This window comes from Alosa sapidissima, chromosome 13, assembly GCF_018492685.1.
Source record: "Alosa sapidissima isolate fAloSap1 chromosome 13, fAloSap1.pri, whole genome shotgun sequence".
NCBI classification, from domain to species: Eukaryota; Metazoa; Chordata; class Actinopteri; order Clupeiformes; family Clupeidae; genus Alosa; species Alosa sapidissima.
Window position 1 is genome coordinate 10,032,637 of NC_055969.1, and position 27,958 is coordinate 10,060,594.

The 27,958-nt window shown below is 43.4% G+C and overlaps 2 protein-coding genes across 5 annotated transcripts in view; one reads left to right on the forward strand and one right to left on the reverse strand.

Moving 5' to 3' along the window:
• ppp3ccb (protein phosphatase 3, catalytic subunit, gamma isozyme, b) overlaps positions 1-16,701 on the reverse strand; it is a 33,455-nt gene extending 16,754 nt beyond the window's left edge. For all 4 annotated transcript variants that reach the window (XM_042058725.1, XM_042058726.1, XM_042058724.1 and 1 more), the window contains exons 1-3: positions 16,112-16,701; positions 6,682-6,879; positions 3,446-3,570 (exon numbers count right to left, since the gene is read on the reverse strand). In XM_042058725.1, coding sequence (XP_041914659.1) covers positions 3,446-3,570; positions 6,682-6,879; positions 16,112-16,163 — 375 coding nt within the window. In that variant the 5' untranslated portion in view covers positions 16,164-16,701. The remainder of the gene's footprint in view (positions 1-3,445; positions 3,571-6,681; positions 6,880-16,111) is intronic.
• Positions 16,702-19,794: 3,093 nt separating this feature from the next.
• On the forward strand, positions 19,795-27,730 carry LOC121679758 (5-hydroxytryptamine receptor 7). Its single transcript, XM_042058727.1, has 2 exons — positions 19,795-20,382; positions 25,496-27,730. Exons 1-2 carry the CDS (start codon positions 19,928-19,930, stop codon positions 26,268-26,270), a joined length of 1,230 nt encoding a protein of 409 aa, XP_041914661.1. The 5' UTR covers positions 19,795-19,927; the 3' UTR covers positions 26,271-27,730.
• The last annotated feature ends 228 nt before the right edge of the window (positions 27,731-27,958 follow it).

Sequence of the window (27,958 nt, forward strand, 5' to 3'; positions counted from 1 at the left end):
AACAAATAGTCTACAATAAAAGCAATGAGAGGTATGAAATTATTTATTTATTTATTTTCGGACAACCTAGGCTACCGGTAAATAAAGCGGGAGATGTGTGTTGCTTATGCGGCCGTGTAAGCTGCAAAGCACTGTGTGAAACAGAAAGGATGTGTCGCGGTTCTGCCTTTTCACACCGCGACACAGTATCGTGGATATAAGTGTCGCGATTTCGGTTTTGAATCGCATATCGTTACAGCCCTATCCAACTGTAATTGCAACTTTCGGCTCAAACTGAGCAACATGTTTCCGTTACGTTTCCTTATCTATGTGAATTCAGTTTATGGCGAAAGTCAGAAGGCTACACTAGAAACCAGGTCTAATCACATCCGCTTATTGAGTGATAACACTGATGCTGACAGTGATTCAGCGATCGTCAACTAAAATACTTTTGACCTGCGGTTTAAATTTTGTTTTATCATCTGAATGTTATTGTTTTGTACAAAAGAATGCAAAGATAAAACATTGTTCAACCGTCAACACTGATTTGAATATCCACCTTAATCAGTGGTCCAAACATATACCAAATGTTTTAAATATAGCCTATACACCTACATATGCCAATTTATCATTATTTTTACCGTGTATGGATCATAATGAATTGGTTGAGTTTCAGAGAGCGACGACACCAAATGGGTGACATCGGAGCTTTAAGTAGCTGTGTACATTTACCAAAGATGGGGTTGGGGATAATTCATCTCTACAAACCTAACAGAGCCATACCTGCATGAAAAATAGTAAAGATGGGCTCGACTTGAAAAGGTCAGCAAATACCTTTTTTGACCAAAGTCTCTTGTTAAAACATGAGGACCAGGAGAGGGGGATTGAGGGGGGCTGAACTGAGCACCAGAGTCCTGTCTCTGTTGTCCCTGGGGCGGTACTGAGTAGCCAGTGGGTAAGGCTGGTTCCAGAGAGGAGAGGGTCTGGTGAGTTTTGACTGAAGCTTTCTGCACGTAGGGGGGTGCGCCTGTGATGTACTGGAAGGCACCCAGGCACGAGGCCTTTGTTGTGGTCAGTCCTCACTCTCAGTCGCTCTTAGAAAGCTCCACGTGACCGCTACGTCCCACTGAGTGGCCGCCTGTGTCTACACCCCCCCCCCCCCCCCCCCGACCCGCACGTTGGGCCACCTCTTTGAACTGTGACATTTCAGCCTGGGTGCCCTGAACTTTGCCTGCAGGTGGTGTTGACCACGGCGCAGTGAGAAGAGAAGCAGCAAATGCCCTTTTCAGCCACGCAAACAGACACCCTCATTCAGTCCAAAGCGTTCAACAACACCCATGAAGCCAAACTAAACAGGAAGAGCCCAAGTCGACAGCAGAGTACTGCCTGTGTCTGTGCATGCGCACCTCCTGAATGCACTAACACTTACAGGACATTAAAGACATCCCTCACCGAGAAAGACTGCCCTGGGAATGAGTCATCGGTCACTTTTATAAGGACACGGCAGGAAGGGAAGTTGCATCTCCTCGGCCTGGAGATGTCCCATTAGTCAGGCCACGCCTCGTTCATTTCGCAGAATGCCTCTAACTGCTCCGTGACGGAGGATCCTTTCCAGGGAGACGGCAGCCATAAACAGAGACACAGGATTTACAAGCCGCGCAGTCAGAAAATAAATAAAACCTGGGACACATGGCGGTGTTTGTGAATGGCGGCGTTGGAAAACGAGGCTTCTCTTAGAAGGCCAGAGCACTTTGGTGCTCTGCTTCACTAGGGCAATGCTCCTTGGTCGCCCGGCAACTAAGTGTGCTTTACAAGAGATTACTGTATTAGAGGGCGACTGGTGAGAAATTCCAAGAAATTGTGACGGTGAGCAAAGACACTTCTCTGTTTCGATGATTCGCATAGCAGTATGATCAGGCATACCGCCCTTTGGCACTTCTTCAAATAATGAAACTATTCACTTGAGAATAATAGGTTTACTCTGCGATGCACGACACAGCCATTTCCCCTGAAGCGATAAAAAAATAAAATAAAAATAATAATAAAAAAAAAAACACCCACACGCCTTTATGCACCCTTCTCGAGCCTGGCAAGGCCTTATCAACAACAAAAAATGAACCTCGACATAGGGGTGACAAGAAACTTCATACTACGCAAGAACACAACACACAGAGATTCCCCCCACCCCCCTTCTAAAGCCTACACCTGGAGGGCATTCCTGAGATAACGCCACAGTAGAGGCTTTTGAGAGAAACTGCAGGGGAGGACCTGAGCGAACAAAATCAAACTGGGGAGTGTATCCAAGGTTAGGTCGAGGTGGGTGGGCAAGAAAAGAGAATAATATAGGACGGGGCATTTTCTGCAGATATGCAAAACAGCCAATTATTCACAGGGTGGCAACCACGTCGGCCAAGTCAGGGTGAGCTCAAGTTTCAGGAGACGGAAGAGAGGACCTGAGCAGCAAACTCAAAATCTCACCATTCCAGAATTTCTCTCACACCCTTTTTTCGTTGCAAGAACATGTTAACTCCACTCAGCAGGGCAAGTGTCACATACCAGTAAAATACCAGCCTATAGTGTATAGCCTATAGTGTGTATGAGGAACTACCTCCAACTAATGAGTTTCCTCTTCACACCAGACAGGAACTGCTCTATAAAATGAGATACATGGAAGTCTCTTCATGAGTACATTTGACAGAGCAGCCATAGGCTATTGAAAAATGAGCAATTGTAAAACAAAAAAGTACAAAGTACTGAAATGAAAATGTCACCATGTACAGACTTGCGCGTTCAACAAACCTTGTAAGCCAAATAACCTTATAAGTCACCAACCAGAAAAAGGTGATGACAGCAACGTTGACGCCTGCTTCAAAGTGAAAGCAGAACAATTGCGTGACGAGCTGTCAGTTAGCCCAGTTATGAGACAGGTATTAGGCAGTCATTTCTCTCCAGAGAGAGAGAGAGAGAGAGAGAGAGAGAGAGAGAGAGAGAGAGCGTGAGAGTGTGTGTGAGAGAGCAACGTCCGCGGTTTCCTGCCCCAACTCACGCACCCACCCCCACCCCACCATAACGTGGCGGGGAAATGGAGGTGACACAGCGATTAGTCAGACAACACGAGCGCAGCCACCGGGTGCTCCAGCTTGGCATCCTCTCCCTGCTCCTCCCGCTCTCTCAGGTGCCCCATCTGGGCATGTGATCTAAAACTGAGGGAACCAGGCGATGGTATCTGGTGGGGCCCTTTCTGCTAACTTTCTTTTCCTCTTATCAAAAAGCTAATAACAGGAAATGCGCCACAGAGAGTAAGAGGAAACACAGCTGAACTAACTGCACTCAGCGAGCCGCTACAAGGAGTTTCTAATATAGTAGGCAGTGCAGACGCCCAATATGGGTGAAAGTGTTTGTGTGTGCGTGTCTGTGTGCACAGGCATCTTGTGGTTGGTCATGGTGTTCTTTCTGTGACACTTACCTCGATACTGAAGTAGCCTCGGTCCACGTAGTCCCCCAGGAAGAGATAGCGTGTGTTGTTGGGGGAGCCGCCCACCTCAAACAGCTTCATCAAGTCAAAGAACTGGCCGTGAACGTCCCCACACACTGCGTGCACAAAAACAAACAAAGACGCGCGTTAGCAACTAGGGAGGTCATAAAAACGCATCAGCGTTGGCCTGTCATTTGCGGTTTGCTGACGTGCACCATCAACACCATGGAGCGAACATCCACCGAATGAGACAATTATGGTTGTTGACAAGATGTCATAATCTGTTGATCAATGTTGACTGTCATCACTGGTTACTGAGACACTAGCTTTTGTCGGAGCAGAAGGCCATGAATAAATCCCCAGGGACAGGGTGCATTTACTAAAAAGATAAATTCCCAAACCTGGTGCTTTTATAATTAGAGATACACCGATTGCAATTTTCTGGGCCGATACCGATTTTTCATAGAGTTTGACCTGCCGATACTGATTTTAGCCGATTCCAATTTCATTTCTTCTAACCATTTTACAGCAAACTCACAAATAGTTATTTTCTATCTTTTCTTTGATAGAACATGTTAATATAGACGTGTAATCAACTTATCAATGATTAAATGGCTGTTAAAAAAAAATGGAACCGGTGAGCAGACAGATTCTTTTTCTAAGAAGATTCTTGTCTAACTTCAGATGCAGTATCAAATTATGGATTAAGTTAAGTTATGGAACACCCATTTTATGCTTCTCACATCCAATATCCAACTAAAGATTTAAGAACAATTTTCATGATACATTTGAACATACTACCATGTAACATATTTTCATATGCATTGATGAATTTATGGGAGGGCGAGGGAAAAGTGGTAGTAGCCTAGGCTATCACGCAAACACAGGGGAGAAGTGCTAATAGCGATCAGGTGCTCCACCATATGAAAACAGTGCACGTCTGTTTTGCAGTGAAAAAAATTAAATCCAAATTCTGGTTAAATGCATCAATTAGGCTATAGAAACTTTCAGAGATGGCTGATTCAGTATTCAGAGCATCAGTTTTCTTCATTGTAGGCTACTATGTCAAAAGCAACTTTAACGTTTGTTTGCCTTTCTAATAGGCTATCATTTGTTCACTTTCACGACATCCACTTCTCAATCTGCTAGACTAGGGTATTTTAAGGCATAGCCCTAGTCTACGTGCAGTAAATAGTTCGGCCTAGAGTATTTTTTTTTTAAGTGGAGTAGAACTACTAGGGCTACTGTATGTCGCTGCTTGTTGATTATGTAGCCTAGCCTATGATCGCTAAACTTTGATTATTTTTAATGTCGCAATCGTTTATCTCCGTTCAGCAGGCTTGTGGTTCAGCTGTGGGCACGCAATTAGCGGCAGTAACGGGCGGTGATGAGCGATGTTTACGTAGCCTAATGAAGTGACAGCTTAGTAAATTCCACGCAGTAGGCCAATGGTAAAGCACAGCGTTTGCTGCATAGAAAAACTCAGTAGCCTATTAGCGCTTTCTTTGTAGCCCTACATCCAGCCCTGAGTGTTGGCCTGGTTGCTAGCTTCTTCAAACTTTGCAAACTCAGCTGGGTGTTGTTACAATTGCAGCGCACGAGTGTATTTGACCGGCATAAAATCGACATGTCTCAGACTGACCGGCCGGTCGCCGGTCATGGCCGATCACGTGAAAATCGGCCGATCCGGTCACCAGCCGATCTATCGGTGCATCTCTATTTATAATCAGCTTGAAGTATTTAAAAAAAAAAAAAACAATTCCATCAAAAAAAACCTAAATAAATAAAAAGGCGGGACAGTCAAACAGTAACACAATGTTGAAGGGAGCTTGCAGAATGGTGAGAAGAGCTCTGAGGATGTGGACAAACCGTTGTGGGTTGTGTGTGGTAAGCAAACATTTCTAATTACACCTCCATCTATCTGAGTCACAGGCAAGGGGAGCAAAGGGGGCAAAACGGCAGCAACTAATTATGAACACAGGCTCCCAAGGGAGGAAACAAAAGCTGATGTTTGTCTCTCTGCAAAGTTGGTGGGGGTCGGGCCTGACGCAGGCTGGAGGACACAGAGCATGCGGATGGCGAGTAAAGCTCCCATGTCTTCATGGAGAGGCTACGCAGGTCCATGTCACCATCTGTAAGAGGAGCCGTGAGGCCGCCCCCTCGGTCCTGGCGGGGGCTTCCCTGGCGAGGGGGCGCCTGCTGTCAGGGAGAGGCCTTGGCCTTGACAGCCTGGGCAGCGTCTGCCCCATCGGACAGCGTGGGTTGGGGGTGAGCATTACTAATACTAACCCGCTAGGGAGCAGGGGAAACGGAGCCATTTTTACCCCCAGCACCTGTTAGTGTGTGCAGGGGTCTCAGAGAGCACAGCGGGGAGCGGGGAGGGGGGTGGGGGTTGGGTTGGGAAGGACGGTTGGGGTTTCCTGTGGACTTCAGAGGACTTAAATCCCCCCCTAGCACATGTGGCAGCGCCAAGGACATCAGGGGTCCGTGGGGGGTAATACAATCGCCGTCCAATGCAAACCAACATGATCGTCTATTCCCCGGTCATTGAATGACCACAGTCTGCCTGCCTGTCCCATCAGCTCAGAGATGGTCTTCAGAGGGTAATATTATTAGTAGGCAATTAGAAACAAGCCCCTTGGCCATCCAAATGCTTTTTGCTTTGCTGCATTTGCTGGTATTGTGTCTAATTGGGGGAAGAGTGTCACAGAGCTTGACAGCTCGAGTTTATGCAGCTGTCTGTGTGTAGTATACGACTGTGCAGACATTAAGACATGCAGTGGAGTGAGAGAGGGGCATAATTAGCCCACGGCCAGAATGTTAATGCATCATGCTGCATCAGCATGCAATATGTTGAATGCAATTGGTGTAAATGACTGCAGCTTGATGTGATGGGAGAATGGGTGAAGGCATAGAGATAGCCACTGAGTGACTATCATTAGGAAGAGAATATTATTGGCTAACCATTTTGTGGCCAGAAAGCATGAACGTAATGTGATATGCACTTATATGCAGCAGAACGTCAGCTATACGTGGTATGCTTGAGGTAGACAAATATACCAATGGGCTGTTCTGGGGGTCTCTGAAGAAAACATGTCTGACCATTGTCTGAGTGTGACGTCTGTCTCTGTCTGTCTCTGTCTGTCTCTGTCTGTCTCTGTCTGTCTCTGTCTGTCTCTGTCTGTCTCTGTCTGTGGGGGGGGGGGGGGGGGTTGGTGCTGGTGTACCTGTGATGGGTGCCTCCACCTCCAGCATGCACTTCTCCTGCCGCAGGATGGCGGCGCCGTCGTTGATGATGCGCAGCGCGGCCTCCTCCTCCAGACGGCCCTCCTTCACCAGGTGGCTCTTCAGCAGCTCCACCTTGGGCTTGCCATCCTCGTACAGCTCCTTCATGGACAGGCGCGTAGTAGGAGGGTACGGCACCGCTGCACACAGAGGAGAGAACCAGACAGAGAGGGATGTTGAGTGCACAAAGATTTAACTCATTTATATCTCGGAGAGCAGGTAGATCCACTAGCCAGGGGGCACGTTTCCCAAAACCATATAGTTGCTAACTAAGTTAGCAACTTTGTTGGTTGCAATGCAATTTCCCATTGCCAACCAACTAAGTTGCTAACAGGTTAGCAACTATGGTTTTGGGTAATGCACCCCAGTTTAAATGTTTCTTTTGCATCTGCTAAAGTGGGTGTAACAGGTTGAGGCAAAAGGCCAACACAGTGAATGTTTGAATTTGACTCAAAGGGGAAGAAGAGTCTCGGCAAGACATCTCTACCTTGGTCTTTTTTTCCCCCATGTGCCTCCTAAGGGTTTGGGTGGCACTGGCCTAATGCATGAAGCACAGGATGCCAACACAGAAAACCAGTGGGGAAAGCGTAGTGTCAGGGCACAACATACCCTGATTTGAGTACAGGTTCAGACAGTGTGTGTGTGTAAAATGTTTGCACAGGATCAGCTGTGAGGTTTGCTCCTCTGTGAGGTTTGTGGTCATGATGGCACATTTTAATTCTGACACTTCTTATCCAAGGGTTTCAGCTAAATGAGGGCACTGCTGAAAGCAATGAGCCCAATCTACGAATCAGTCTTTTTTTTTTAAGACAGGCAAGAGTGTAATACACTGCCACAATATGATGATCTACCAGTACACTGCTAGTGCCCTGGTTTACCATGAGCCATATTCGGCTTGCAAATGTCACCATGGGACTATCTTCGACACCAGAGCTCCCTTGCAGTGTGCGATGCTGCGCCTCGTTGCCTGCATCCCTGAAGTGTCTTCTAGACGTCCATGGCAACTCAACCAGGCAAATGGATGGGGGATGGCCAGACCAGCTGCTGAAGGCAGGGCCTGGGGGGAGATATGATGTCCGTTATGGACACACATATGGCCACCGCAGCATCCGCAACCCCCACCCCCATCAGCAACATGGGCATCCACAAAGGAGGGGCAGTGGTGGTGATGGGTGGAGGGCAGAGCTGCTGTTGCTGGGCCTTATGGAAGGGAGGTCGGTGTATAAATAAACCGCAGCAATATCCTGAGGTCTAGCTGGGCCGACCAGGGAAGAGGTTGTAAGCTTTGCGCAAGCACTAAGAACCAGGGATTAGGCAAAGCCTCTATTAGCCTGGGAAAGCAGGTTCAGACATTGTTTGTTTAATGCAGCGCAGCAGAGCAGATTGGTGCCTTGTGGCTAGTATGCACAAGGCACATATTAAAGAGCCATACATAAAGAGGTCCATGCATTAGTGTACATCCCTATGCCGTACACTGACGTGTGAGCCAGCGTGCATACAAGCAGACAGACGCAGACATAGATAGACAGACACACACACACGTCGTCATGCACTCTGGGATGTGGAGTTTATTCTGAGCAGCAGGAATATATAGGTAAGGCATTCCACCGCGGCGTGGCACTGGCAGGCCAGGCTGCGCGGGACTCCAGCTGACAGCGATGCAGGGGAATTACCCCTGCTTGCAACACCGGGGGCTGGGCAGGAATGCGGCCCTGGACCTCTGCCACTGCACTCAATGCCGGGCAGCCAGTTGAGGCGCTGGGAGGAGGAGGAGGAGCCAGGAGGCTAAGGGGGGGGGGGGGGGGGGGGGGGGGGCGTTCAGACCCAACCTGCTCTCAGGAGGCGCATTTTCAAAACCAGTGAATGATTGACTTATGCACTGAACCAAGATGACAGCATGCCAGAGAGAGAGAGAGAGAGAGAGAGAGAGAGAGAGAGAGAGAGAGAGAGAGAGAGAGAGAGAGAGAGAGAGAGAGAGAGAGAGAGAGAGAGCCTATCTTTATCTATCTCTCTCACTCATCTACTGGTGGTACAGTAGAGTAGCGGTGCTGTGTGAACTGAAGAGGAAGTGAAAATGGTGTGCTGTAGCCAGCCAGCCTTAACGCCTGAGGGGGTGGCCAAGGCACACCTGCTCATTTGCCTTAGCTCACTTAAAAAAAAAAAAAAAAAAAAAAAAAAGAAAACAGAAAAAAAAAAATCAAAATGACCATCTGCCTGAGGGTCTGCGCGCACACTGAATGGCAAATGGGAGCTCCTCGGCTTTAAACAGGGCCGATTTGCATGTGCGCCGGGCTCGTTCACGGAAGAGGGCAGATTTTACTACCAAATGGGCAGCTGTCCAACTTGACAGCACCATTCAAAACCAGCTCGTCTGACTGCCTCCCCCACACAATGCCGCTTCCTCGGACAGCTCAATCTCATTCCACTGCCCCAAGGATGACGGCTCGTTCTCAACCTGGCGGGCCTGTCAGCCAAGCCAAATTGAGACCCATGCCGAGCCCACACAATGCTGTGTACTCCCGCCAACCCACACAGCTGATCAAGTCCTGATTTTTACGTACGAGCGCACAGGTACACACAACACAGCTCCACATTTTGGCTAAGGGCCCTGTAGCTGTTGAAAAACCAAAACAAAGCCATCCAACTTTAAGACACATTTTGACCAATAAGAACTCCTGACTGGATATCCTTGAAATCCATATAAAACTGTTTTAATGTGAACATTCAATTTGCTAGTGGGGTGGATTACCTCCTTATTCAAATAAGGTATACTGTAATTAAGGTTAATAGAAACACATAAATTTGCATCTGTTGCAATTTTATCAGGTGTTTCTGTTGAACACAACTCCTTTTAGTGTCCATTTCTAATTTGCATTATAACCGAACGCGCGCCAATTCAAATTTTTGTTCAGCCAAATTTTCATGAGTGCACATTAAGGATGCCAATGAGTTGGCTGGAAACCCATAAGAGTTAGTGTGGTGGTGTGAGGTGAGCCGAACAGCAGGTGCTGTCGGTCGAGGCCCGCGCCACCTGACAGGCGTCAGAAAGCAGCTGATGTGCCGAGCAGCGGACACTGCTGCAGTGCAGCCGCTATTGATCTCCCGACGACATCACACTCGACGGGTCTCGTCGGGCCCACGGTCCTCCACCAGTCAGACACTCCACTTTAATCAATCTTCTTTGCGGGCTGTCCCCCCTGAAGCAGGCTCCCTTCGACATGCCTCAAACAAAAGCAGGTCACACGAGATTCAGGCGACCGGGCTGGCCTCCTGAGAAGAGCTAAACTGGTTCAATTCTCCTCTCCATGACACGCCATTAACTCATTCTGGAAATGCCAAGAATTTTGCTGGAAGAGAGAATAGCTTAGCTCTGCGATTACTTTGGCCCTGACATAAACGAGAGCACCACACAGCAGTCACCGAAATGCAAAGAGCTACAGGTAAGCAATGCAAAACCATGACCGCTAAGTAGACTTGTGTTACAATGCGTCCTTTTAGGCTGAAGATCAAGAAGATATGCTATGAATGGCTGAAAATGAAAATCATGCAGCTGCATTGCATTTTTAAATAATTAGGCTAATACTTTGACAGCATGCCAATACATACGTTTTTAGGTCTTTTTGAGTAACAAGTTTCTTTTGATTCAAAACACAGCAAAAGCCACAAGCTCTAGGCTCCACACCAGAGAAGCACAGCGATAGCCAATCAAAATAACCAACTTGTGGTGGATGTACAATTAAACACCAGAGTTAAGCATCACACTCTTATAGAGAAAATCCAGAGAAGACTGGATAAACACTGCCTGAACAATAACACTTTTTTAATGTCTGAAAAGAAAAGTTGCACTCTAATATTTTGTTGGACTGCTTTTATTTAGCTTTGATTACTTGATTACAGCATGCATTTGCCATGGCATTGTTTCGATAAACTCATGCAATGTCTCTTACTCTTACGCAAACTTTTATTTCAGTCCAGAGTTGTATTCATTTTTCACCAAGATCTTGTGTTGAGGATGGGAGAGTCAAACCACTGGATAAAGTCTTCTCCAGCACATCCCAAAGATTCTCAGTGGGGTTAAGCTTGGGACTCTGCGGTGGCCATGTGTGAAAAAGATGTCTCGTGCTCCGTGAATCATACAGCCCTATGAATCCAGGTACTGTTGCCTGTGAAATATGACCATGTCATCAGGAAAGAAAAAAAATCCACTGATTGGAAAAGCTTGGTCATTCGATAGATCGATAGATATACTTTATTGATCCCTAGGGGAAATTCAAAAATATGCAGGTAGTCAGCAGATACGGAGTTGTCAGGTCAATGTTCAGCAACATTATCTGACAATAAAATGATAACACTGCCCCCACACAGGCTTGCACAATAGGGACTATGCATGATGGGCTATGCACTTCCCTTCTTACCCTGACATCCCCATAACTCTGGAAAAGGGTGAATCAGGACTCAGACAACATGACCTTTCTCCATTGCTCCAGAGTCCAATCTTTATGCTCCCTAGCAAACTTTACGATCAGCCTCTCCAACAAATATCAACATCGCCCCATAGCTGTGAGTTCTACTATCAATTTTCTATGATCTGACGTCGAAGGTTTCACTGTCTTTCAAGATTGTTTTCCGACCACATTCTTCGGCACCATCCTTCCAGACCATACATGTATTTAAATAATGCATTGGACAATTCTTGATCCAGTTTTAGTCATTTCAGCGATCTCCTATGACCATGTCTTCGGACATGGGTGTTTAAGAAATGAGAGGGTATTCACTGCATAAGATTAAATAACATGTTGCCAGATTAACCATATTAGTCACTGTCGTAATTAACCAATCAAACGCTCTTGCTTATTTGCTCATTTAAATCCAAGTGGCGATTTTTTTGGCAGGGCAGTGTATAATCAAGTAGCCTAGTTACAGGAGGTTCATCCATTTTTTTCAGTAAAGGAATCACAACAAACAATGATTTAACAGAATTTTGGAATCGGAGGTCTTTTGGTCAAACAGCTTTCACAGGGATAATACTACAGCCTTTTCTATCCACTCTCCTGACCATCACCAACTCAGTCAAATGTCCATCAGACCTTATCTAACACAACATGCCACAGAACGTCTTGTACAGGCCATGGCTCGTTCCACACTGAACCATTACAATGCATTGTTAGCTGACTTACCTGCTTGTATAGTGAGACCATTACAGAGGATTCAAAATGCAGCAGCCAAAGACATCCACATAACTCCACTGGCTTCCTATAGCATCCAGAACAAATTTCAAATCCCTAAATTTGGCCTATAGGACACTGGATATGCACCTTGCTACTTTAATTCCATGATCCTGCTCTACGTCCCCTCTCGACCACTGCGGTCCTCGGATGAGCATCTGTTATGTCGACCATCCATTAAGACTACGAGGTCACGGTCAAGACACTTTCCCTCTGTGATTACTTGTTGGTGGAATGCATTGGAATGTTCTACGTTCTTTTGATCGTTTTGAAACTTAAGAAATGTTTGAAGACTGACCCTGCACTTAACTTATTCTCTTACAGAGTTATGGCTTGTATGTTTATGCTTTTTGTTAAGAAAATATTCAATGATTTTATTATTTATATTGTTATTATTACTGTTATTATGCTTATGTAGACTTCTATTATAAACTATTATTTTTAACTAATAATGTAGTGTTGACATACTGTATGTTCCCTCCGAAAAGCATCTGCCAAATACCATAAACATAAAACATAATTCAGACTGCTGGTTCAACAACAATGAAATTCTGCAGCAGTTGCTTAACTTCATCTGGGTGCACAACAGATGTTGACAGAATTAGCTCACTGTGCAACCACAGATGTGGCAAAGAGAAAAGCCCTAAAGAGGATCTACTCTCCTGGCAATTGCAGTTATCATTCGCAATAGCGAAAATCTCTTAGCAATCAGGGGGAGCACATTCCACTACTATTAACTTAATACTTATTTAACCCATCTGAGTACAGACATCGCCTCAACAATCAATCCTATTGATTACCAAGTCTTATGAAGAGTTGGAGGCGGCTCTGTGTGATGAAGGCTGATCTCGTCCTTGCTGGGCTCCATGACTAAAACTCAATCAGTGAAAGCCTCTGAAAAATCTGGAGCTGAGACAGGACCATCTTGAACTGACGTCAGCTCCAGACGGTCCTGAGGGCTGTCAGGCTGGTGTGTGTGTGTGTGTGTGTGACAATTCTGTGGCAGACCAGAGGTCACACTATTTGGGACGGTGGGGCCCTGGGCTCCCTGGTCAGGGCCGCGGCAAGCTTTAATCATGTATGAGGGCCAAGTAATTACACTGGCAGGGTGGTGCTGGACCAGCGTCTCCTGTTACCATCTGTAAATAAGCCAGAAGGTCAGAAAACACCAGGATTTACACTGGGACCTGACGTGGCACATTGTTGTCACTGCAACATTTAGACATGCATGATGCCCCATCCACCAATAGGGTTCTCTGCACGTATGAAGGGGGAAAGCCAGGAACAGAAGGCTTTGTCATGCTGGCTATCCACGGAGTTGGTTCACATTGAAAGCACACTGGATAGGATTGGCAGGTGGTGCAGTTGGAATCTGGAGTGTGGGAGGATTACTGCATGTTCTCTTCTTGCAGGGCTGACACATGCAAGGCCACTCTTAATGTGTTGCATGCTTAGCTAAGAGGAAACATCTATTATGGACTAAAGCACCTGTAGAAAAACATTTTTTGTGTCAAAGCATCCGATTTCACTGCTTCAGGAGAGTCCATCACCACCCACCATGGTGGACCACCAGGCCTACACTGTAATTTCTCTGTATGATTCACACCTAGTTTGAAATGGTAATGCATATGCACAACAAAATTGGTCGTGACACTGCTTTTGAAAAAGAAAAAAGGGAAAAGAAAAGAAAAAGAGTGAGTCATGGAGAGAAACTGGCAGATTTGAAAAGCATTTAACAGCACTTAACCCAGCCAAGCGGGGCCCAAGTGGACGAGTAGAGCTTTCAAGTGTGCACGACAGCCCAGGGACCCCCGCTCTCCAAGCAGGTCTGTAGGACTCATTTGCATGTGGCTACACAATTCTGAATATCAAACCCCAAATTAGTCACCAACAGTCGTACGTGGAACACTACAACACCTGCCTCTGCTGGGAACAGCACATGCATTGCAAACAGCGATTGCACATTTTGTTCACTGGAACCATGGTACTAGTGTGCGTGCCTGTAACTGGCTGCAACTTGTAGAATGTGCATGCATGGTATCCGATCATGACTAACCACTCAAAAACCACCATTCCCAAGACCGTGGCCACAATGAATAATTACAAAAGCACTTCATGAAAAAAAAGCCAGCTTTAGCTAACCTTTTGATGCACTCTTTATGCATCAAGCCCAAACACATCAAGACCTGTCCCCGCACCCTTTGGCCGTGCTACTCATACCCCTGTACCCAACCAATTAATCGGTAAATTAATCAATGAAATCATTAACACCAAAGGGACCGTTCCATGCCATTGGGGTAGCAACATTAACAAGGGATGCAATGTGACTAGATTTCCCAAAAGACTCCTAGTAATGACATACAAATTCCCCCCTGACATTTGCATTGCATTGGATTCTGGGATCACCCACATGGCACGACAAAATGGCTTACTAGGGCTTGGTTTAACATGGCTTATTAGAGATACCATTTAGTCCAGTGAGTTCTTCTCAAACAAGAGGGGCATACACTCTGCCCTCTGCAGCCTTATGTGGCAACTAGTGTCCAAGCCTCCACACTACAAGCCATAAGCACAACTCATTAGTGAATCAATTACGCTCTTAGCAAGAGAAGACTGGTGAGGGACTCCGGGAGCTCAGCTGGCCTTGTGCCAGAGGATGGGCCAGCTTTAATCAAAAGAGCCCTGGCTCCCATGTTCCTTTTACACCTCCACCACCTAAGATGTAACAATCCAATTAGGGATCCGGGGGTCATGGCTCATCCCTGGGGCTAAGGAAGTTTCTCAGGGTCCTGGTTAACAATGTCTGCCTCAGTCCATTTACAACTCCAAGGCAAAATGTCAGTCTACTTATTAGGTGGCAACTGTCAGTGTGCTTTCTTTTCTTCTTTTTAACAGCCTAAGGGTGCCTGACTGCAGAGAAAATAAGACACTCCTTGCATCACAAACAATTACCATGTTGGTGGTATGCAGTAATGTTGATCTTGTAGTTCAGTATCCTAATAACTTTGAGATTAAAGGAACAGGTAAATGCAGATCCATTTACCGTGCTACATGTAAAAATATTCTGAGCAGAAAAAATATGCATTACGTTACCGAAGAAAATTTCGTCTGAAAACACCTAATGGTCAATGAGTCCGGGTCTATCCGCACTGACACTTCAAAATGGCATCGGGTTGAAAAAGGAGAACAAGCATCATACCAATGCTCGACCAGAAATAAGCTTTAATATTCACACCCATACATTGTCAACAGTATTCGGACCACTGATACATCCTACAGTACTAGCCCTCGCATGCAAATTCATAAAGATACTTGTTGGATGTGAATGAGAGCACGACGACTGTAGCATAGCATCCATGTGAATACATTAAATTAATTTAAAGGCCAATTGATAGCATGTTTAAACGCATTCAGCATAACAGCGTCAACAAGAGTTTACAATCATATTTTATTCTCCCACTACGACTGAAGAGCCCCTGGAATTCAGCCGCGCAGAGGGGGAGAGAGATGACATTGACCATGCATGCTGTTCCGTTTCGGACAACGACGGATAAGGACACACGTTAAAGCTAACAAAACTGCATAAGCCATCTTGTCCAAGTCTCGAACACACAATGCCGATCATAGTCTGGAGAAAAACAGTAATCATAATACGTCAAGGAGGTTCGAAATAATATTGAAATTCATAAGAGCGGGATGCTGGCGTGCTAGCCAGGATAGATAACTTTAACTCCGAACGGACTACCGATGCAGGCGCGTATTTCATGAAGTAGCTAGTCAGACAGTCATCTAGCTAGCATCTTCTGTTAAGGAAATGAGAATAGGAGATGCAATGCAAATCGGTTTACACACAAAAAACATGATCCACGCAAAATATCCGTTACCTTTTCCTTAAGAACTAAATATGTTCTATATGTAACACAGGGGTAACTGGCATCCTGCACTCCCGAGGAGTGGACACTCGGCCAACTAATAATTCTAGCCAACATTGCCACTTAGCTAACGATAGCTAACTTACTGCGGTCAGCTAGCTGACTGACTTCAAGAGTCACATAATGCTAGCTAGTTTGACGTTAGCCAGTATTCAAAATAAAATGCATCTCATAAAAAGCTCTTCGATCAAAACAAGAACACAAGATAATCTTACCTTTGACAAGCCTTTCGGTGGTTGACTGTTTGTTCTGCTCTTTTCCAGACATCTTGAAATTTCCTCTGGTTCGAAAAAATAATTCCTCCGCGTAGCTAGCTAGCGATAGCTAGTTAATTCAGCTAGCAACCTCTGCTAGCTACGTTTTGCTATTACCAATGTGGCTAATATTCGTTGTCAGACACAGGACAACCCAAAATGGGATGCGATGTCTATATTGCATTTAACAGTTTAACTCTGAAAGGGGAGGGGAAAGGGGAGCCCGCTTTAACCCTAAACTTGTATTTTCCTTCCGTATCTGTCCTTCGTTTGGTAGTTGCCCAGCTGCTTGTCAATTTTCAGTCAGGGATGAATCAACGAAGCAAGGAAATACAAGAAAAATCTTGCAAGTAGTATAGAGAAAAGTCTAATTTCCCAAAACCGAAGCTATTACTTATACAACACAAAGCACTCATCTGTGGTTCTAGTCTATTTTTGCTCCAGTTAAATGCCTCTTCGTTTTGTTTTGTTTTCTCTCTCTTTCTTCCAGTTTGGACGTGACCCGCTGAATCGTCCAGACTCTCTCCCTCTTCTCTCGGATTAAATTCTAATCCACGAACAAGCGGATTTCCTAGAACATGGCGGACCTTGGTAACTGCAATGATTCACGGGTAATGTAGTTGTGCATCTTCATCATGTGTCATTCACAGATTACACATGATTATATAGCTGTATTCATAATTCATGTATATTTTATTTTGTTCCCTACTTTTTGATGACAGTAAATGTTGCTATTATTCAGTGAAACATTGTTGTATCGTGGTAAGGAAAATGCAAGAAGTTAGGCCAACTTGATTTATTACACATCTCACCAGTGGCACTTTGTGGCCAAAAAGAGAATGACACAATAGAATACGTGTCCAAAGAGGCCTACTCCATTATTCAGAATATTAATACATTTCTGACAAAAAAATATATATAATTAATTTAAGAGACACTGCAATGACAGGAGATATCTTTGAGATTGCACAATTTTGGGGGGACCTAAGTTCCTCACAACAGATTTTGTGAAAACAAAACTATAACAAATATATTATAGTAGAGTAGGCCTACATATGATATTATAAACACATTTAATACAATTTTAGACATGTATGATATGGTTTAAAAAAACATTTTTGGAAGTAGGAGTTAATTTGACTTGAGCCCTCATTTAGATATCGGTTGAATATTGTGGTCTATTTGAATCAAACACATTTCAGTCTACAAGATTAGTATAATTCTGAAAGTTTACATGAATGTCCCTTAACAGCTCCCTTTTTTATACTCACAGAGCCCATTGTGCATACTAAATAATTTACATGCACACAATTGTTTTTAAGCAGGCTCAATGTTAAAAAGTGGTTGTCAACTATAGGCAACCTGGCACAAGCTTTTGATGGCCAAATCCAACTTTATGGTTGCCACACAGAGACAGATGGAACCCATAATACAACTATAAAAAGTAATAATAAATTGATACAATGCCGTCTCTACCCCCTGGGGTGATAACTTGTTAAGCACGGAAAACTTATTTCGGATTCATTCAAAAAGGCAGATTCCAAAATGTTACATTTACATTTATTCATTTAGCAGACGTGACATTTTTGATTCTGCCTATTTTTGAACTAATTTAAATTGTTGTGCAGATCTGAACAATTGCCTTTCATACCTCAAAGTTGACTTTTTATAATTTTGAGAAGATTCGGTTGGTTGGTTGCTTTATCTGTCTGTCTGTTTCACTATCTGTGTCTATTACCAGGCTGATTTTTTTCATGAAGTTTGGTGGTGCGGTAAATGGTGGCAGAGCCCATTAAATTTTGGACTACGTTCTGATCAAGGGAGTTTCCCCTATTTTTTCAGCATTGAACGATAGGCTGTTTGTCAGTGCTCTCCAAGTGCCCCCTCTAGCCACCAAATTGTTTTTATTATTTTGTTGATGATGATTATAATTATGGTTCACCCAAATTAGTCTATTTTCATTTCTCCCACTGGGGGGCGTAATTGCTCTCAGTGAAGATAACTATTCCGTCTTCTTGTGTTCTCGCTATTAAATGGAAATTGTCCTTCTACATTTCTACTGAGGGTAGCAACTATACACTATAGTTTAGTTGGTAAGAAAAGCCCTTCAATGCTTTGATCAGACTCGAGGCAATTATTTCATGTCTGATTTTCAAAGAGCCTCTAGAGATGGCAAAACACACCATACTCAACTAGGACAGATATTTGTGTTAAAAAGACCGACAAAAGTATTGTACTGATTCAACTTCTTTACTCGAGTAAAACTCACAAATTACAGGTTTTGATATGTAATCAACATATAAAAGTTAAAAACGGTCCTAGCCATTAAGGACTATTTTCGTTTCTGTTAAAAGGAGCGGACTACATATTCCAATTTTACTAAATGGGAATTTTTTTCTCTGTCCTTACAAATATCAGGCAAGTCTGTTGCCTTGTATCCACCAAGTCAAGGATGAACTTTCAGATAGACAAACATACAATCTTCTGGCAGAATAGGCCTACTAAATGACAAACAACAAAACAAAGACTAAGACATTTTGTCATCTGTAGGCCTACATGTCCTGATAGATAGTTTTTAATGTCCCCAGGGGGATAATCATTTTTACACATCACTCCATGTTCCACAGCTAAGAATGTGGGCACAGCACAACATATAACATATGACATTTAACACATGACAGCACATATAATATGTTATGTTCTCCACACCACCCAATACAAATACAAACACATCACATCACACAAGTAGGCACATCAAACACAAATCCACATAACAGACATGAGTACAAAAGTAACACTGGATGTACATACATTTGTTCAGCACTGTGATGGCAGTTGGGACAAAACTTCTTTTGAAGAGGGCTTTTGTCCAGTTCAGTGCTTTGTATCTGTGGCCGGATGGAAGCAGTGTGAAATTGACTCAGGAAGTGGTCTGTGTTGGTTGCTATTGTACTTGTTATACGTGTGATGACTGTGATAGGCTGGGAGTGGGGAGGCTGATTATCTTGGCGGCAGTTTGTGTGATTCTAGTAAGTTGGTTTTCGCAGATGATAGAAGCTTTCTGTTAACCCTTGTTTTTGTTGCTGCATCTTTCTGTGGATTTCCCTAAATATGTTGCAAAGGTAACTTTGTTTTGCGAGACTAATGTCCCATCCATTTAGGTTGAAATAGGCCTTGATGATGGGAAGGCAAGCAAAATCATGAAATTAAATTGTATAAAATCTTTTTCCCGCTATAGAAGCACAATAGAGAGGGTAAAAGCAAGAAGAGAGTGGAAATTAATGCCACTGTGTTAACTTCTGGGCTTCTTTCAAAACGTATTTTTGTCTTTTCTGTGAATTTCAAAGTTATGTAGGGGATGCTGTGAGAAGTTGGCCAAATAAGTTTATTTATTTATTTGTTTTGTGTGAAATAATTACAAATAATAAACACATTACAACTAATAATTGTCAGAATATTTGTATATCTATCTATCTATCTATCTTTTATACTAATGCTAATGGTTTAATCTTAAATTGACACATAAGTGCACACAGCTCTAAAACCACTGGAGATGTCAAGAAACAATTCGTTGATACGTTGTGGAGGTCTCAGCACTGCTGTCCACCACTGTAGTCGCACTTGTGCTTTCATTCATCCGTTGGACCACGCTTGTGGGAAGACGGCAGGCTGGTTGGGTGTTTCAGCGCACCACTGCTCCTTGCGGGAATGGAATACTACACAGTGCGTTCCTGAGCGAGTCGTGGCTTCACTTGCCCCACAACTTGGAGTAGCATAATGTTCACCACGTCGAGTACGGGACTCGTATTTGACTACAGAGAAAATGGAGTTGAAGTTAGGAATGGCACCAAGGAACCTTTAACTACCTTTACGGATGAACCCTCAAGAAATGATTCATGTGGGGACCAGATGTTTGACATGAGCACATTGGAGTCAGTTATCATTGGAATTACCTTGTCTATCATCACTGCGGTAACTGTCATAGGGAACACATTGGTAGTTATAGCGGTATGTGTGGTCAAAAAACTTCGTCAGCCCTCCAACTATCTGCTTGTGTCTCTGGCGGTTGCAGACCTTTCAGTAGCGCTGGTCGTAATGCCCTTTGTTATTGTAACCGACCTGACCGGAGGTACTTGGCTGTTTGGAGAGGTTTTCTGCAACATCTTCATTAGCATGGATGTAATGTGTTGCACAGCATCAATAATGACATTATGTGTCATCAGTGTTGACAGGTAAGATTTTCATCTGCAAGTCAAACGACATCATTACTGAGGTAATTTGGTGAAAACCTATTGTTCTTATTGTTTTTAGATAAAAAAAAACAAAAACAAAAAAACATTTTAATGTTGTTTTCAAAGTGGAAGGTTTTTCTTGTTCATGTCTACAGTGATCCTTTCCATGGAAGAATTCAAATACATTAAAGTTCCGTACTTTATCAATGCAGGATCTGCCATGCAATTTTATTGTGAACACTCAGTAGGCTATATGGCTACTGTCTAGGGATTTGGAGTGAGAGCAGTGGATCTGCCTTCTTGACCTTTGATGTGATTACTGATTGATTGACTGTGCCTGAGTAACAGAGTAGTTGTTGGTATATGGGAGGTTATCAGAGGCGCAAGTGCTCCTTGCATGAATCACCATCATGTCCTGTAACCATTGCCCTCTGGGGATCAGATGTAGAGTAAAAAGAAATATATGAAGAAAAAGCCATTGGGGATTTGATGGAAATTGAATGTCCAATTACTTGTAGATCTATTTTGATGGACTTGGAATGAGGAATGACTTAGATAAGGCTTTGACGGTTCCTATATTGGATGCCGATCAAACTCAGTTTATTTGGTGCCTCGGATTTGCACCCTATGCCTGCTGTGAAATGGAGGGATGGAATGCTAGGATTCTGGTTGATGCTGAGCCATAGATCAGATTCCATTTTGGGGGACGGTGGGTCATGTCTCTCCCCATCAAAGACTGTTTTATTGAGATTCTCCAGATATATATAAAAGTGGTTGTACATGCTTCAACAGCCTCTGATGAAGAGTACACTAGCTTGACATGGTAGTCCTGGGAACAGAATGTAGTCTGTAATACAGATATCTGTCATGTAGGCTTACAATTTGTATATGTGCATAATCCAGTATATTTTATTCCCATGTTTAAATAATCAAATGTCTGAACCTGTTAACATATTGCGTTTTTGTATTGTTTAGGTAGGTTTGTTTGCAAACAGCTGTGCAGGTGAGGGTGCAACTGTCCTGCTTTCATGTATTGTGGAATAAATAGTGCAGAGCAAAATCACAATTTCCATGACTGCATTGGAACAAAAGCCAGACATCCTCAGCATAAATGAATCAATGAATGTCTTTCTGAAATGTGGGTCAACCTCAATGCCATTATGCAGAGCAGAACAATTTGCCCACTGGATTTGAGCTCCAAATCTCAGGAGGAGAACTTCGTACCTCTTTTGTGTATTTCATGGTTTCTGGCAAAGGTGTTTCTATTTCAGACCTTTTACAGCAAGTTGGCTGTTATATTGCAGCGGCCTACGATGTGATACGTGAAACTGTAAATCTTTTAAGTGGAGTGCATGAATAATTCAGAGGTCCTGAAATGAGAAATGCATCAAAACATATGGTATATCGGACTAAAGTTTGAGAGTTAATGACCCCCTACTGTGTCTATGATCAACTAAAGCATCGGAAAAGAGAACCAGCTTTTGAACCAATGCATGGTGTAGCATGGAAATTAAAAATCTTTGCCTGAATTCTATCGGCCTGTTGCCAATTTGTTGCATACACGTCATACTCAATGAATGTTGAGCATGACACCACAATGACTTCCTGTGATATTTTGCAAAATAGTCCCCTGGGATCAAATATTACAGCCATAATTAGGTGTTTGTCACACGCAAAGAGCACAATGGGACAAATGTTGTTCTTGGCCTTTACAGCATTCCCTTTGAGCATGTACTGTTAACATCAAAGGTGACAAATCATGTGAGACTTTTTTTACATTTTGAATTGAATATAAATTATTTCAAAGGTATTAACCTTTTCAGTACTTGTACCTGTTCATTTCATTTGCCAAAAAGCTGTCCAAAAGCCCTGGATCTGTTCTGTAACAACAGTATCAAATAGGCACATAAGTCATGTCTTTATTGAGTTACCCGCAGGCGACAGCAGTGAAGACCTTCCAAGAGTAGAGACTGATCTGAACCAGTGACTGTAACAATTATTTTACGTAATATTTGCATAGGGAGGACTTTCTCTATGCGCTGATGTTTTTAATTTTTTTAAGTTTTCTGTTTCTAAAAGTAGGACTCCATAATACAAAACAATATCAGCTGAAATTTCACTTTTTGCAAGAAATCCTACAGGACTCAATGTGTTGATATATATTTTCTCACCAAAGTCCTCATATAGTCTGCATACTAAGTCCTCAAGCTTAGTATTTTCTATCTTGGACCTATATTATATAGGTCCAAGATAGAAAATACTATTATATCTATAGAAATGTTATGTGAAAATTAACATAATTTTTCATCTGATCCCTTGTCAGCCGATATCACATTATTTCACTTATCAGGAAATATTCAGTATAGAAATAAGGGGCAATTCTGACTAGTTAACCTTCTAAATCAAATAAATCCCATTCCCAAGTAATGTGTTGAGTGGTATTAGGCTCAAAGCATGTTCATCAGATGGCTTACCAGACTGGCTTCAGTCCAGGATGGGAGGAGCCATTTTATGTTTTACTCTGGCATTGCTCTCATCTCCAACAGAGATGCTGTGCCAACATATAACTGGTCCCTAGGCCCCCCATTTAATTTATGACACTGCAATCATAAATCAGGCAATAATGACAACGGTGAAAGAAGTCTTCTGCACAGCAATGTGTGAGCATATGTAAATATGTGTTTTTCTCTGTTTATCAGTATAACCATGAAATAAATACTCCCTAAAATTCAATCAATCAATCAATCAATCAATCAATCAGTATTTCAAATTTCTTTACAGTCACAAGTAGTGGCCATATGCTAAAAGTGTGTAGTTTTGCAAAGTCAAGAAAAGGTGGATTGGGAATTGTAACATTTTCACTATCAAAATGCAAATGTCCAGGTTTTGTTTTATACACCTTGGCACATATTGCAGTAAAACTTCTCTGAAGGGACTTGTCAATTTCTTAGAATATAAAGTAACTCCTCTGGTCTACAATAAACACGACGGCCCAGGTTGTATAAATTCGGTGCAGTGCAGCCTTTAAAAAGTAGCTTAAACTGGTCCTTTACAGCTGTCGTGGTGTGGTGTGAGGCTTATTTCAAGCAGCAGACAGAAATTCAAAATATTTTTTCACAGACCACATACAATCTTGTACAAAATGTACAAATATAAACGTCTCTAGATACTTTTTTTTCTAAAGAACTAAACCTGATGCCTGGTTTAGCAATTACATCACTCTAAATACAATTGTGTTGAAAGGTGAGGATATGCCAAGGACACCTTTATTTAACATCAAAAATGTCTGCAGGCACTTGTGTTCTTTTGACCCTTTTTGTGCGTATGCCTTATGTCCTTTCCCTCACTTGCACTCTTTGCTGTTTACATATGATCATTACAGTCAGGCTAGACTGATCAAGAGCTTTGTGGTTTTATGCTGGTTTGGTACATTTGGAATTGTAAAAGCATTAGCAAAGGTGGACTACTTTCAATGGCTCTAATCAGTGTGATATGTGCTGTTTGCTCTTGGTCTGAGTCGTTTTAATCTTAGTTTTTTTAGTTGCAATAGCATGTAATTGTATATGGCTGATAATCTTGCTACTGTTATAGGTAATGGTGTAAATATTAAATGTAACTCCTATATTAGGATTCTGTTCAAATTAAACCTCCACGCAGTGGTTTAAACACTGCAGATGCTGTACAAAGTCCCCTGCTCTCTCCAAATGGCAATCTTAATATGCAATGAGAAAGTATTGCCATGATATTGAGTAGTATCCAGAAGAGTGCATATGGCACTACTAGCACACAGTTTTGTGTCATGACCAGAACAGAAAGTGGCCTAACCACAGAAAGCAGAACACAATTTTATGCCATGGCTGCTCTTCAAAATGAGTAGAGGACAAAATGAGAGTACAATTAAACTGTAATTAAAAGACACAATTGGCAGCGGCTAAGTGATTAACCTAAATAAAAAATCTTGTTTTGAAATTGCTCTATTAATCGCTCTCTGCAGTAACCTGTTATTAAAACAATTGAATGTGTTTAGAAATAGCTAGAAGATGATGGTTCCACATGTGATTACAGTTGAGTTGTGAAATGAACATGCTGACCTCTATGGTATCACACATTAGGGCCATGAGCAAGAGATCACATTGGGCTACTGTATGTCTTCGCCCCTGAACTCGATCATTGCTTCTCCTCTCACCTGCCTGCTCTGTCAGCTTGTGTTATGGAGGATGTGTTCAGGTAAAGGCATGTGTGAGGCCCGTCACATGTCACCTGCTAGATCTGCGCTGAGTGTTCAGCCTTGACACTCTGAAGGGAGCGAGAATCCTGGAAGACATCTTCAAAAGGCATCGCTAAAGTTAGAGTACATGTCCTTTGGAGGACAGTCAGTTGTCTTGTACTGTCCCCTACAGTACCTCTATATCTTACAGGGAACGTTATCTGTCTGTGTGTCATATTCGAAGAGTCATGATTCATTACAGTACATTCATTGAAGCAAAAATTGTTACTTTTTAGCAGCCTACTGTATGTCAGATTCTTATGTGTACGATTTCATTCTGCATTACATTTTGCTTGTCGGTATTATAAATTATACAGGACAGCATGGATGTCTGTCAAGACCCAAGCATATATTGTAGACAGACATATACTCTGTTTTTTCTGTGGTTGCATATTCTCTCTTCGGTAACCAGTGGTACAGCAATGTATGCTGACAGAGGCTTTGTAACCTGTCACTGTGCCCTGCTGCAAAGGAACTAATATACAGTCTGGGAAGTGCATGCAACAGCAATCTATGCAGAGACTTAAATATATATTATCTAGAGGCTTGCCGAAGTTATAAAGGACCTTTTAGGAATGCTGATTTACAGGTGTGTTTTGCAGCTGCGTTCATACCTCAAGCAGTTCATAAATATTGGTTTTGGGAAATTGGAGGATTAATGCTTAATCTGAAGTTATCAATTTTTTATCTTTTGCTTCTTTGAGGTGGTGTGTTTTGAGTTGTTTCATTTTAATTACAAAATGCAGAGTTGGTAGAATTCCTTGTTTAAACTTGAATGCATTGCAATCTAATTGCTGTTTTTTTTTTTTACCTTTGACCTTCTCTTGGTTCTTTTGGTTCTTAAAGGTACCTGGGCATCACCCGGCCTTTGACCTACCCTGCGAGGCAGAACGGGCAGCTGATGGCCAAGATGATCGTGGGCGTGTGGCTGGCGTCGGCCTCCATCACGCTGCCCCCGTTCTGCGGCTGGGCCCAGAACATCAACACGGCGGGCGTGTGTCTGATCAGCCAGGACGTGGGCTACACGCTCTACTCCACTGCCGTGGCCTTCTACATCCCCATGGTCGTCATGCTCATCATGTACTACAAGATCTTCCGGGCCGCCCGTAAGAGCGGCGCCAAGCATCGCTTCACCACCCTGGCGCCCTGCCCCTGGCGGGACCCCCCAGCGGACGCCGTCGCTGTGACGACCTGCGAGGGATTTGGCCCGCAGGGTGTGCGCCTGGCCCCAGCGCCGGTCAGGCCGCCGGGAGAGGAGTGGTCGATGCTGGCGCGACTGCTGCATCACGAGCGGCGCAGCGCCTCGGTGTTCCGGAGCGAGCAGAAGGCGGCCACCACGCTGGGGGTGATCGTGGGCGTCTTCTCCGTGTGCTGGCTGCCCTTCTTCGTGTTCACCACGGCGCGGCCGTTCGCCTGCGGCGCACTGTGCAGCTGCGGCCCCGCCTGGCTGGAGCGCACGCTCCTCTGGCTCGGCTACGCCAACTCGCTCATGAACCCCTTCATCTACGCCTTCTTCAACCGCGACCTGCGCTCCACCTACCGCGACCTGCTCCGCTGCCGCTACCGCAACATCAACCGCCGCCTCTCCGCCATGGGCGTGCACGAGGCCCTGAAAGTGTGAGACGACCAGGGCGCGCCAGACAATGCCAGCCACTGGGTGCGTGGGACACATGTGGTTCTGCCCAGCCATCTGTCTGTGTGATAGTAGCTGGTATTGGCTGTGCACACTTGTTGTCTGGGATCAAAGATTTAACAGTGGTTGCTGTAGCTCCCTGTGCGAGTGCTTGGCGTGTATCTCACTACACTGTTGTGGCCCAAGAATTCCCATTCCTGAATGGTGGCCACAGCAGAGGAAAAGTCCCCTTAATCTCACTCTGGCTCCGTGTCTCCTTCTCGCGCCTCATGCGTGCACTGCTGTCTCAAAAGAACACAGAAGAAGAAAAAGTCTTATTTTCAAACATGAATATTTATACTTTGAAATTCGCTTTGATGAACATCCAAAGCTAAAGAGTGCATTTCTCTGTTGAGCTGGAAAGCTGAAAATGAGGACACAGTTTCTTTTAGGATGCACAATGTTACATGATAAACAGGTTAGAAGGCAAAATATATTTAAACCTGGTTCTGTTCTGTAAACATACATACAGACATCTGTTTCACGTTTAGTTATAGTAAAGTGTAAAGTGTATAGTAAAGTGAAAATGGCAAAAAAGTTGGGAGCAGCCTGATTCTGTATTATGGTGTAAAAATTTCATTTTGAGTGTAATTGGTGCTGTTGGAGTCTGGAGTTTTAGCTTGTAAATATTCAGTGTATTTGCATGAATGTTTTATACAGGCTGGCAAAATTACCCCATGCTGTAAAAAAAACAGTTATTTGCTGTAAATTACTGTAAATTAATTACATCCTGATAGCTCTCATGCTCTGTGAATGCACTTATCCAGGATTCTACTGGCCATTATAATCACAGCTAATGATATCAACAGTGGGTGTCTATGCTAACCGTTGGTGAAATTCCAAAGAGAGGGAAGTCTATCCCTAATGATTTCACATGTGAATAGAACATCAAAGGTAGGAGGTTGACTCCCATGGTAGTCAAACCTAGCAGAACTTATACTTATGTATAATTGCTTTAAAGTCAGACTTTTTAAATAATTGCTATGATGTAATGTCAAGGGAATCTGAATTTCTCTCACACTTCAGCTATCACCCACTTCAGCAACAGTGGGTTGCAATATCAATGTTATATTGCAACTTTGCAATGAGTGATATTGTTTCAACAGGGTATAAAAACAGAGCATCCTATTCCATTGGTATTTTTTGTGACAATGCTATCTTGTTCTTAAAGTCGAGACACATCTGGTTGGATCCAAATAGATGAAACAGTGATACGAATGCTATTGCCTACCCTGTGAGGTTTGTATTTGACAAAATTGAAGTCATCAATCCCTATTTATCTCCTGCCTATTTCTGTCCTGATGTCCTGTGCTGAGCGTCTCTCTTCTTGCTTCTAATAGATTCCTGGATTAGATAGGAGGTGATATATATCAGGCTATCTAACAGGCACATTGTGTTGTAAATCTGTAGTGGTGATACATGTTTATTTGTATATTTTTTAAATAAACATTCATGAATATTCTACTGAATTTTTATGATGATCATCTGCATACTTCAAAAGAAGTGTAATGTGATGGTTTTGTGTAAGGAGGAAATGGGTGTGAATATATTAACACCAATAATTTGTTTACTGTATCCTGTTTACATCCTGCTGAGATTTATGTTAAAACATACCACCAGATACATCCACACAGTTA